The sequence below is a fragment of the Echinops telfairi genome, unplaced genomic scaffold (genome assembly GCF_000313985.2).
Source record: "Echinops telfairi isolate 266 unplaced genomic scaffold, ASM31398v2 ScPeMD7_22;HRSCAF=79, whole genome shotgun sequence".
NCBI classification, from domain to species: domain Eukaryota; kingdom Metazoa; phylum Chordata; class Mammalia; order Afrosoricida; family Tenrecidae; genus Echinops; species Echinops telfairi.
In genome coordinates this window covers 6,203,957-6,215,995 of record NW_022103919.1, presented here as the reverse complement: position 1 = coordinate 6,215,995, position 12,039 = coordinate 6,203,957, and the positions used below count along the sequence as shown (strand labels likewise).

The 12,039-nt window shown below is 56.3% G+C and overlaps 1 protein-coding gene across 1 annotated transcript in view; it reads right to left on the bottom strand.

The window, feature by feature from the left end:
* LAMC3 (laminin subunit gamma 3) overlaps positions 1 to 12,039 on the bottom strand; it is an 86,253-nt gene that overhangs the window by 12,025 nt on the left and 62,189 nt on the right. The window contains exons 12-19 of the mRNA XM_045288521.1: positions 9,836 to 10,054; positions 7,002 to 7,190; positions 6,040 to 6,285; positions 5,007 to 5,160; positions 4,274 to 4,416; positions 3,640 to 3,818; positions 1,694 to 1,835; positions 378 to 583 (exon numbers count right to left, since the gene is read on the bottom strand). Of these exons, the coding sequence (XP_045144456.1) occupies positions 378 to 583; positions 1,694 to 1,835; positions 3,640 to 3,818; positions 4,274 to 4,416; positions 5,007 to 5,160; positions 6,040 to 6,285; positions 7,002 to 7,190; positions 9,836 to 10,054 (1,478 nt within the window). The remainder of the gene's footprint in view (positions 1 to 377; positions 584 to 1,693; positions 1,836 to 3,639; positions 3,819 to 4,273; positions 4,417 to 5,006; positions 5,161 to 6,039; positions 6,286 to 7,001; positions 7,191 to 9,835; positions 10,055 to 12,039) is intronic.

Genomic DNA, 12,039 nt, shown 5'->3' with positions numbered 1-12,039 from the left:
AAAAAGGAAAAGAGGAAGAAATTGATGGTCCTTCCCTGAAGGGCTCAGGGCCAAATTGGACACGGTCCATCATTAAAAAACAAGAACCTAGAATTGATACCCAAGTCCTAGAATCTGAACCTCCTGGTAAGGCTGCTGCCCGCCTGCCAGCACCCACAGCACCCCAGAAGATGCCTCGTCCATGCCAGTGGACTACCCCCATTGTGCAGGTGAGGAACGGCAGCCTCGGGCAAGGAGAGTGATATGCCCAAGGTCTCCAGGTCAACAGCGTGGCTAGGCAAGGACCGGGTCTCCAGCTGGCCCTGCCCCCTGCCCGGAATCCCTCCCAGTGGCCACACCCGGTGGTGAGGGGTTGGAACGGGGCGCCCTGGGTGTACCAGAGATGAGAGGACGGAGGCTGCGTGCCAGATCTCCTCCTCTGAGGACCTCAGCGCCGCGGCAAGATCGGCCAGCTGGACACAGGGCTTCTCGGCGCTGGCCTGGGAGCAGCGGGCCCTGCTGCTCAGCTCCTGCAGCTGCTCCCGGGCTGTCTTCAGCGAGCCTTCAAGGCCCCACATCTGCTCCACGAAGGCTTCCCGGGACGCTGCAGGAAAACCACAGCCTGGAGGTCGCAGAGAGCTCTTGATATCACTCCACCCCATCTCCCACCCTCCCTTCCAGAAACGCCCCAGCTGTGCCCACTACCCTCCCTCAGGCACAGCTTCACCCCACCACCAACCCTGAGCACTTCAAGGTCAAGAGCCAAGGCCTCCCCGTGTGACAGATGCAGAGGCGAAGGCCAGAGCAGGCAAGTCATCCAGTCCATGGCCCATCGCCAGTCAGTCTCAGACAAAGGACTCGGAGGGAGCCCGGCTTCTGGGGTCACTGCAAGCCAACCTTCAAAGGGGGCACAGCAGGAAAATTCAGCATCCAGTACCTGGCTCACCTGGCTCACGGCTGAGCATTTTAGAGAGCGGCAGGCATCCCAGAGCTCCCTGCTTGGAAGCTATTCTTGCTACCAGGGGCTCAGCTCAGCCCGACTGGCTGTTAAGGGAGTACCCTTCCCACCACTCACCTGTGAATTCTGACTCATCACCACCTTCTCCAGGTGCTCCCAAGTGAAGACGCCATTAAAGAACCATTTCGTTTTGTGTGCCTCTAAATCTCAGCTCCCCAGGGCGAAATTCCAGCCCCTTGGCTTCCATTATAGTTCTCTTGTCATTTTAAAAGATTATTTAATCATTTATTTTGGACATGTGAAACATGGGGGGGCGTAAGGGAGAGATATGCTAATGAGCCAAAGAGCCAAGGAACCAGGCCTGGGACAAGTCCCTGTTCAATACCTGGGTCAGAGCCTCGACAATCATTCACTGGACAAGCAAATACGTGAACGGACTACGCTCCTGCTTGGCCCAACTGGGTTTATACTCTACTTGGATAGGCGGGCTTGGGGATAGACGCTACCGTCCAGAACCAGCACTCACAAAATTACGAGTGCTGCCGGGCTAGGGACATGCGAGAGAGGCCCAATGGAGCAACAGGTCTGTACCATTGGAGGGTCCACTAGCCAGGGGGGAGAGGCCAGCTTCCCAAGCAAGCAGGCCATCCAAAGAGCCCAGGGCCCTCAGAGCATCTGAGCCAGAGAAGACAAGAGTTCCCTGGGGGTAGTCTGGGCAGCCAGCCTCCTGGTCTTCCGTCCACTCTCCCATCATACCTTGCAATGAGTAATAGTCCTGGTAGACATCTCCCCGGGGGGCCTCTCCTTGCAGAACATCTAGTGGTTCCCAGGGGGTGCCACAGCCAGACCCCCGCAGCCACCCCTCCATCAAGGTCAGTCTGGCCTTCAGCTTGGCAGCCTGGAGGGGACAGGGAGGGAAGGGCGTGTGAGGTTAGGGGTCTGGAAGCCCTGCCTGGACTGTCCCTTCTTTCTTGAGGAGTCAAGCTCCTGGTTGTCAGTGAAGGAAAGAGAGGTGGGGTTCATCCTCCCAGCTAAAGGCCTTCAGAGCAAACCCCATGGACTTCTGCCTCCAGCCTGTAGCAAAGATGCTGTGGATGGAATAAAAATCTGCATGAGATTCCTAGCCTTTTGCATGAGATCCTCGTTAGAAACAAACAAAAAAACCCACTGCCTCCGGTGGATTCCTACTCATAGGGACTCTATACCATTTCAGAGGATCTGCCAACCTCCACAGGAGCAAACAGTCTCGTGTTTCTACCTTAGCGTGGCTGGTGGGTTTGAACCGTTGGCTTTTTGGTTAGCAGGATAATGCTTTCCCAGAAGAGCCACCAGGGCTCCCTATTTAGAAACAGAAATAGAGGTTTTTTCTTCTGTCATGTTAACGAGGACATCCCAGTGTAGGGTGGACCCTAAACCTAATCACTTCTGAGTCATCAGAAGACACACACTCCCACACAAGTGGGGAGACAGCTGCATATGAGGACCCTTTACAAGCAAAGGGGTGCCAAGGCTGGCCAGCAGTCACGAGAGATGAGGGCAGGGGCCCATAGAAGGACATCACACACCTGGGACCCTGACTTGGCCATGGAGCTTCCAGAAGGGTGAGAAGACCTGTCGTGGAAGCGCGGGAGCTGCAGCATTAAGACACTAGACAGGAGACAGCTCGCTGGCATTTCCAGTCTGCTGCTCGAGCTACAGATTCTGAACTTGGCAGCCCCCACAATGGTTTCACAAACTCCCTCAAACCAAACTCTCTCTATATATTCAGGGTGAACATGGACATACATCTGTGTGCACATGTACAAACGCACAGATGTACATGCATGGTATATATATGTATCCATGGGCACATGTGTGTGTACATACATACATGCCCAGGGGGGCTTCACAAAGTTTGTGGACAAATGGAACATTTCATATATAAATGACAGACGAGGCTGTCTGTTCCCTTACGGTCTCAGAAACCCTGGATGGACCAGCAGCGCTGCTGGTGCATGCTGGCCTGCTCGTGGCCAGGCTGGGTCAAACCCCCCAGCTGTGCCTGAGTCAAACCCCGCAGCTGTGCCGGGAGAGAACAGTGAGGCTGTCTGTTCCCATAAAGAGTTAACAGCGTCAGAAACCCTCTATCGGTCCTATGAGCCAGAATCAATTTGATGGCAGTGAGTTTTGTTCTGTTTTTCTTGATGCATACATGCTGCTGGTTCTGTTTCCCCGGAGAACCCTGACAAACACAGGCTGTTATAATCGGATCTTTCTACAATTCCGTACACCGGAGTTCCCCAACACACTCAGGCCACCAGTACTCTTACCAGCTCTGTTTTGGGCAGTATTACCAGAGGTGGCAGACACATGGCAGCTTACCAAGGCCATCAGAGGCAAGCGGGGTAATTCAGAGGTAGCACCTGGGTCCCAATACCACACCTCGCCCCAGCTCACCCTCCTCCGGCTCCTCCCCAAGAAGAAGACCCTGTCGATAGTGGGGATCCCACTGAACCCAAGGACACTGGAGAGGCAGGCCCACTTTGACAGGGGGTAGGGCACATGACCAGACCTGCCTTTCCCTGCCCACCCAGGGACAGGGGCATGGGCAGAGCCGAGTGAGAAGGTGGGGTGGGCACAGAGTTGGCATCTACTCGGCGCTCTGTAAGTGGGAAGGTGGTGCTGGCTGGGCCTGGGCAGAGGGGAGGCATCAGGGGGCTCACCTCCTCCTTCACCAGCGAGTAGCAGGGTGGGCACTCCTGGCAGTGCAGGCTGCCGCTCCCGAGAAAGAAGTTGTCCTGGCAGTGGTCGCACTTGTAGCCCACGAAGCCGGGCCTGCACACACACGTGCTGTTCTCGTGGCACTGTGCGGAGGCTGAGCCCAGCGGGGAGCACCTGCAGGCTGGGGGGACGACACAGCAGAGGGCACTGGGTGCCCTGAACTCTACAGAGGTCCAACCGGCGCCCTCGGAGTCCTCTCTGTATCCTCTACATCCTTACACCTGGCTGCTCCCCAGGACCCCGGGGCAGCTTCAAAGACAGATTCTTGGGGCTCTTCTCTACACACCACCCCCCAGTTCTGAAGGTCGAGGTGAGGACATTTGAAGAATGGAAACGCTCCCCACAGTGGGGATTCAGACACTGCCAGCTCAGGCCCACTGTCCAGACCCTGCACATGCGCAGCTGCAGGTCCCAGAGCCGGCAGGATGGCTGGGCGCAGGTGGGCCCTGCTGCTGCCCTTCCCAGGCCGCCGACCTCCCTTCCTGCTGAGATCCACCCGACCAAACCTCCTCCCCTCAGTGCTCAGCCCAGACTCCTTGGGCTCCACTCTCCCTCCCGGCCTTGGGACCTCCTTACCCCGGCAGCCCTTGGCGGAGAAGCCGAAGAAACCCTGCTGGCACCTGTCACAGGCCCGGCCTGCAACGCCTGGGCGGCAGGGGCACTGCCCAGTCTTGGGGTGGCACTGGTCCTGGTGGGAGCCAAGCAGGTAGCACCTGCAGCTGTGAGGAGGGAGGCAGAGGGACAAGGAAGCTCATCAAGTGGGCCAGGGTCTGAGCCCAGCCTTGACACCACCAGACCTTCTGTTGAAGGGGCCCCATTTGAAGACAGCTGGTGGGGGTTGGGGTCCCCCAGGTTTTGTGGAGGAAAGCTTCCTGAAGGCTGCAAGTGCCCCTCTGTGGGAGGGTCCCGGTGCAGTGAGCATAGTGAAGCTCTGCACGGTTACTCAGCCAGTCCTTGGATTGTCCACTGTCTCTAAAGAGTCGTCTAAGTGCTGCTGTGGACAAAAGCCAGTCCAGCGACGATCCCTACTGAGAAGGGAGTTGGAGACCAAACCGGACACCTGCCCACCGGAACATGCCTTAGGGCTGCTCTTGGCTGTAATCCTGGGCTGCCAGGGCGGTGACTCTGACCCCAAGGGACTGTCCCTTTGTCCCCCTGTGGAGAAGGGCACAGTGTACCTGGCTTTGGGCCTAGGATGACACATTCCTCATTGGGCCCCTCCCTGGAGGCTACCTGGCTCTTTTTAGCCTCGAAGACACCCAGGTGCAGGGGGCCCATCACACCCCCATCCCCCACCATCACCACCTACCTCTGGCAGCCCCTTCCAGGCTGGAGGTTGTAGAAGCCAGGGCGGCAGCGGCCACAGTCCCTTCCGGTCACATGAGGCAGGCAAGGGCATTGACCGGTCACTGGATCACAGGGGGTCTTCTCACGGACTGAGCCCTCAGGAGTACAAGCACAGGCTGGTGGGGCAGGAAGGAGTTGTGCCAGAAGGCACCATTAATTGAACCTTTGGGGTCCCGTGGAGGCAGAGGGGCTGGGGGAGCCCACAGAGGTGCCTCCCACCCAGCCCAGCTGCTCAGCCCTTTCAGGAAGAAGGTCGGAGGGTAGAGTTCACATCTCAGCCCATTTGCTATGTCCTTGAAGAGGCAGCCCAGAATGGCAGCCCAGAATGGCAGCTGGTCATTCAGGTGGGAGAGAAGGCCCAAGATTCCCAGCGCCCACCTCGCCCTCTGCCTTGGCTCTGACAGAGGTCACAGGTGGACCCTCTGCAGCCACTCCTTTGGATCCTCTGAGGCAAGGGCAGCTTGTGGGTCTGAGTTCTGGACAGGGCTGCCTACAGGGGTCAGTTGGCAGCTGACAGGTGTTATGCAACAGATGGGACCCTGGAGCAAATTCATTTGGGACAAAGGCTGGTGGTCTGTCCTGCAGGGCTTCTGCCAGCCTTCTCCAGACGGGGTGCTGTGGCTTTGAGAGGGGGTGCAGGCTGAGCAGTAAACCAGAGGGGGAGGGGAGAGGAAGCGCATACTTGGGTGGAGGTGGGGTGGGGGCTAGGGACTCAGAGGACCGTCTTTTGTGTGAACTGTGGGGCGTGAGGAAATGTGGAATTATCAAGGCAGGAAGAAAAGATGTCACAAGATCCCAGTTAACCTGGTTTCCAGGTGGAAAGCGCCCGGCCCTTCTTTGACCCGGAAACAGAGATGATGACTAACCTGCCCGAGGTCGCACCGCCTCGCCAGGGCCTCCCTGGTCACTCTCCCCGGGCCCGGGGCCAGGGCAGAGAAGATGGCCATGGTTCGCCAGTGCCCCCACCCCACAGGGGTCCGGTCCCGGGTACTCACGCGCACACTTGTCCGCAGGCCGAGGGGCCTGGGCGCTCCCATAGAAGCCCTCCTGACAGCGCTCACAGTGGTCTCCGGTGGTGTTGTACAGGCAGCGCAGGCAGCGGCCAGACAGGGGGTCGCAATTGCCCACAGCGTTGGGGTCAATGTTCCTGCTGCACTGGCACCGGCGGCAAGGCTGGGGGACCCCCGAGCGCCCCAGGGGATCCCCAAAAAAGCCATCATCGCACATCTCACAGCGGCGCCCTGGGACAGAGATGGTTGTGTGTGGAGGGAGAAGGGGGGGCTGGCAGTAGAAAATGGGAGGGCGGGTGGCACAATGGCAGGGCGGGGGGCAGGGCCTCAGACAGGATGGATTGAATGGCTTTCTGGCTGCAGTCACGGGCACAAAATGCCAAATCAGAGAATGGGGGGTCCCTGATGCCGAGGGCAGGACTAAGGAGCAGGAGACTGTGGGCTGGAGAATAGGGTTCTAGTTTAATATAGGAATGGAAAACTTTTTTTTTAAAAAGCTACCTGTTTCATGGCAGGTTTTCTGTCTTTACTGTGGATTGGAAGGTTCTGGGGAAGTTGTCAGGTGTTGGGGCTCCTGGTCTTCCTTACATGCTTCCAAGTCACACTTTATACCATAAGCATGGGTAAGAGCCGGTGGGTGCTCGGGCATGGCCACTTGGGGACCCTCGCGATTTGTTTTTTAGGCCCCAGCAGCGTCCAGCGTCCAAAGGTCATAGTTGGATGTACTCAGTAGTCTGAGTTCTGCCAGCAGCCCCACAATAACCCCGGGGGGCGGGGGGCTTGGGCTATGGGACGCAAATTCCCCTAGAGGCCAGGCCATCTGTAAGCAGAACCCACCCAATCTGCCACACCTCAGACACAGGTCCCCCTGTTGCAGCCCAAGGCAGAGTCAGGAGGCCAGGGCTGGGCTGATCCATGGGACAGCATCCCAAGTACAAGCCACTCACCTCTCTGGCCCGGGGGGCAGTGGGTGCACACCACCTCCCCGCTCTCTGGGATGGTGGTGCAGGCTGACTGCCCAGGGCATGGGCAGGGCTGGCAGTCGTTGGCTTGGCCTGCGAAGGGGTTGCCATAGAAACCTGGCAGGCAGCGCTCACAGGAAGGGCCCTCCGTGTGGTGTTGGCACAGGCAGGTCCCTGAGGAGTAAGACAAATGAGTACCTGGGTACCAGTGCCTGAGCCCACCACACCCCAGAGACAGCGGGCAGAGGGAGCGCTTGGTGGGGAGCTCAGGGGCACACCCAGACAGGACTGGGATGCCAACCCTTGCACGTGGAGGTGGGGTGGATGAAAAGCCCAGGGTGGAGGCCAGATCAGCTTCGGTTCACATCCACCACTGACTGAGTGACCCTGGGCCAATTGTCTACCTCTTCTACGTCTCTGTGTGCCCCTACCCTCTTCAAAAAAAAGAGGGAGTTTCAGACTGGACAGAGTTCAAAGAAAGGGCATTCATTCAAAGGGCCTTGCACAGTTAAATTATTACTATGGTATTCCAAAATAATTCATTGAATCCGCAGTCAACACTGTTGGATGGGGGGAAGCTTCTCCAGGATCCATTAGTGATGTCTGACCCGGGCAGGAGCAAGGACGGGGCCCCACCTGTTCACGTGCTCGTCCTGCCTGGTTGGATGAGCCCGATCCCAGGTATGAGCCTTTTCTCGTGGCCCTCAGCTTCAAAGTTGTCCCTGGGGAAAGCTGAGCGGACACTTCTTGGAGACACCACACCTGCTCAAGGAGGGCAATGGTTGAAACCTCTGCTTCGAGCCTCCTGCGAGCTGATGTGAGAAGCCCCGTGGGGTGCGGGCTGGAAAGAGGAGTGTGTGCCAATCTCCTGACTGCAGGACCTTGGATGAAGGCTGAGTTTCAGGTGGGAATCATAGCGGGGAGTACAGACTTGTGGGAGGGAAGCTCTGCCATCTGCTGGCCGTAGAGTGTCTCTGCAGCTTAGTTTCCCCACCTACAGGCTGGGAGTACTTTTGGTCCCTGAGTTTATTGTGCCAACCTGGCCGATAAACACACATGTGGGGTTAATTGAAGGGCTGAGGGATAAATGGCTTGGTGAGCCTCGGGTCTCTTGCTTTCTGATGGTCAGACCAGGGTGCAGCTGCCTTAGCAGTTCCCAGCTTCAGCTTGCAAGGCTGACTTCCTGCAAGTCACCCCCAAGGAGAAGCCGCATGGACCTACCCCGATGCAGCCCTGGGTGCTGGAGCAGCCGTGTGGAGACCCCTGCCTTACATGCTCACTGGCTTACATGCTCACTGACTCGGCTTTCCTCCTGCAGTTGGCATCATAGTGTGTGTTTTGTGAGATGGAGGAGGACTTGGTGGATTGGTGTTGGACATGTGGGTTAATGCTGGACTTGTGGGCTTGGGCAGCACTGGGTTGGGATGTTTAATTGATGCGCACTTAACCGTCATATAAAACTCTCTCTTATACATGAGTTTCTGTGGATTTGTTTCTCCAAAGATTAACACAGTCCCGGAGGGAGAAAGGCAGGGCTTTCTACCCAAGTAGAGTGGCAGTCTTGGAAACCCACAGGGGCATTTCTACCCTGTCCTGTAGGGTCGCTGTGAGTCAGCAGTGTTTTTTTTGGTCCCAGAATGCCCTGGGTGTTTTAGCAGGGTTCAGTGACGGAGTGCATGAGATGGCGACCTTATCTTATTCATGTTGACTTTCATCAGCAGGAGCTCTGGAGGGGTGGTGGACTCCCAGACACAAGGGCCCAGCCTCCGGCACATCTCTGACGACGCCCGGCTTCTGCGCATCAGGCCTTCGGTACCTGACAGGGTTTCAATCCTATGCGTCAGGTTTTCAGCAGCGGCTTCCTCCACAGTGGGGAGCTGGCTCCTTCTACATAGTCTGGTCTCTGTCTGGAAGCTCTGCTGAAACCTGTCTCGATGGTGACCCCGATGGTACCTGAGAAACCAGTGACAAAGCCTCCAGCATCACAGCAACAGACCAGCTACTACAGCGGCACCAACTGTAGTCGCTGGCATGAGTTAGTTGCTGTGGTGGTAGTGGTCTGCAGAGCATATACCCAAACCAGCCTGCATTCTTGACCACTTGGTGGTGTGCATACTGTCGTTAGGCCCACTGTATAACAAGGAAGCAGCTATAGGGGAGACTTCCCCAATGCTATAAGCCACCAAGTGGGGGTGGCAGGTCTCTGGCCTGGTCTGGACCCTTATATTTAAGAACCTTCCTACCATCACCTGCCCTCCCCACTCCCCGCTGCCCGGCAGGCATCCCCTGGCCAGGCCTGCAGGTGGGCAGAGGGAGGAGTCACCGCAGAGAGGTCAGCCCGAGCGGATGTTACTGGCCGCCTTGCTGAACAGGAGGCTAACAGCAGCCAGTTGCTGCGTGAAGATTCCGTGAGCGGCTACGTGTCAAGCTCTTCGTAGCGGGTCTGGAACATGGGCGGGGCCCATCCAGCTTGACCACTGTGCTCTTCACTGGTTTGACAACTCACTTTGTTGACTTTTTAGAGCTTTGAAAATCGGAATGCTAATTATCTCGGGCCATCAGTTCCTAGGAGGATCTGAGATCTTGCACACGAAAGCCTGGGCACTGAGCCTGACAACCAACTTCATCCCAGTTACCACTGTTCTTGAGCCAAGAGCTGCCCAGGCAGTCTCTCCAGGGTGGTCCGGGCCCGGGTTCCCACAGCTCCACTAGCACCCCAGTGCCCGTGCCAGGCGGACCTGGTTCAGGTCGGTACCCAGCTTGCAGTTCTTGGTGTCAGAGCCAGGTGGCCTTGACATGGGGGTGCTGCGGAGGCTCACCTGTGTTGGGGTCACAGGTGCCATGCCGGTTGCAGCTGCAGGGGACACAGTTGGCGTACAGACCCCCCATGGGTGTCTCCCTCTTGTATCCTGGAGCACAAGATTCACAGAACTGGCCCTTGTACCCCTTCGGACACGAGCAAGTCTCCACCCAGGAGACTGGGGGAGAAAGTCCCCTCCTGGCTGACGTGAGCTGGACCTCAGTCAGGACCACGGGGCCTGCAGCGGGGGAAGAGAAAGAGTTAGATGCGCATGCCGGTGCTGCCAGCTTACCTGCTCACGCCGGTACCAGGCAAAGAGCAATTGGCCTATGTGTACAAGGGCAGACTTCGAATCAATTACAATAAAAAAGAAATAAAAACCAATCCAGGGCAAAGGAGACAAATAGATCATTTTTCCAGAACAAGAAACGGATGTGGCCGAGAAGCTTCTTTGTAGAAGATTCTCTCTCCCAGGCAGCCCAAGGTACGGCAATTACAACTATACAGACCCCAGGCACCGGCTCTGCCAGGAAGAGAAATAAGGTTCTGGGTGTGCCACGTGGACGGACCTTGAAAATACTACCCTGAGTGAAGTCGGTCAGTCACAAAGGACCCAGAACGGCGAGGGGCCTGGTCCCACCCAGAAAGAGGAGACGGGCGGGGAGGGTGTGCAGCATTTTGACCTGGGGGTCCCTGCACTGAGAACCTCTCAATCCAGGGAAGATTGCGGCCAGACACCTGGAGCTCCCCAAGGAAGCGGAAAGGGACGAGGACCGTCCCCAGAGTCACAGAGAGGAAGCCGCCCCCAGGAGCCCATGCTCTACAGTGGACTATGCATTGGGCTGTTCACCTCGAGATCAGCGGTTTGAACCCACCGGCTGCTCCTCCAGAGAGAGAAGGGGCTTTTGGCTCCAGTGTAGATTGATAGCCTTGCAAACCCACAGAGACAGGTCTACTCTGTCCCGCGGGTCATTAGGAGTCAGAAGTGACCGATGGCAGTGAGTTGGAGTTTGGAGCCGCTTGTATTGGGAGAGAATAAACATCTGCTTGTTACAGGAAAAAAAAGTATGCTATTACTAAAGTGAAATAGCTGGATTAAGCAAAGGTTGATCTAGGGTTAGGAGGGCAGGTGGGAAGGAGAAGGGGGTGGGAACCCTTGTTTAGATAGCACGGTTTTTGTTTCTGGGGATGGGAAATTTGACAGTGGGTGCTGGTGCTGGTTATACAGCATGATTGATGTGGTTGTATTGAACTGAACACGTGGAAAATGCTGACCTGGGAAACGTTGGGTCCTCTATAATTTTTACAACAACAATCTTTGAAACAAAAAACACGATGATAGCTAGCCTTCACAGCCTGCACGCTGATAAGCATTTTAAAGCTGCGTTACCGTGGAGGGCGAACGGGTGGAGAGTTCACACGCGTGCATGTGTGAATATGAAGCGGGAGTCCTGCTCTCAGCCACGGATGAGCAGTTCCCATGGACGGCAACTGTGAACTTGAGACAGAATCGAAAAACAGCCACTGTCTGCAAAGCTTCGGAAACAACCAGAAGTTGGCAGATAGCGGAGAAGGGGGGACACTTGGGGGGGGTGTCGGGTGGGGGAGCAGCGCTGGGTGTGTTTCTCATTTTTTATGACTTTTAGCCCAAGGCAGGCTCCAGTGTGCACCATGTGGAACAGATAAAACTTAGATAGAAGCTCATCGTCTGGCTGGCCGGATCGAGGAGCCAGACAACATAGGCTAGGGACTCTAGTGGCAAGAAAGTTAGGGAAGGAATTCCAGAGAGGAGAGATCAAGCAATGGGGGGTTCCAAACTCTATATAAACCCTGTTTGTGGCCATTGGAACATGCGGATCCAAGCAAGATGAAATCTTTGCCGCCAGTGTCAGTCTTTTCTCTGTTTATCAGTCAAGACAGCCAAGGGCGCGTTTTCCTTGCGTAAATCCGCTGCACAAGGCCTTGTTAAAGCGTGGAAGAGCCACTCAGGGGTGCCTGACATTTTCACTGGTCTCATCTGCATGTGAAAGTAGGACATTGCGTCAGGAAGCCCGAACAAGAATCGGTGCCTTTGACTCGTGGTGCTGGCAAAGAAGATGGAAAGTAGTGAACCCTCGTTTATCGCGGTGAATCGGTTCTAGACCCTACCGTGATAAATGAAATTCCGCGAAGTAGGATTCCTTATTTGTAAATCAAATATTTTCGTAGTTAGAGCATAGAGGA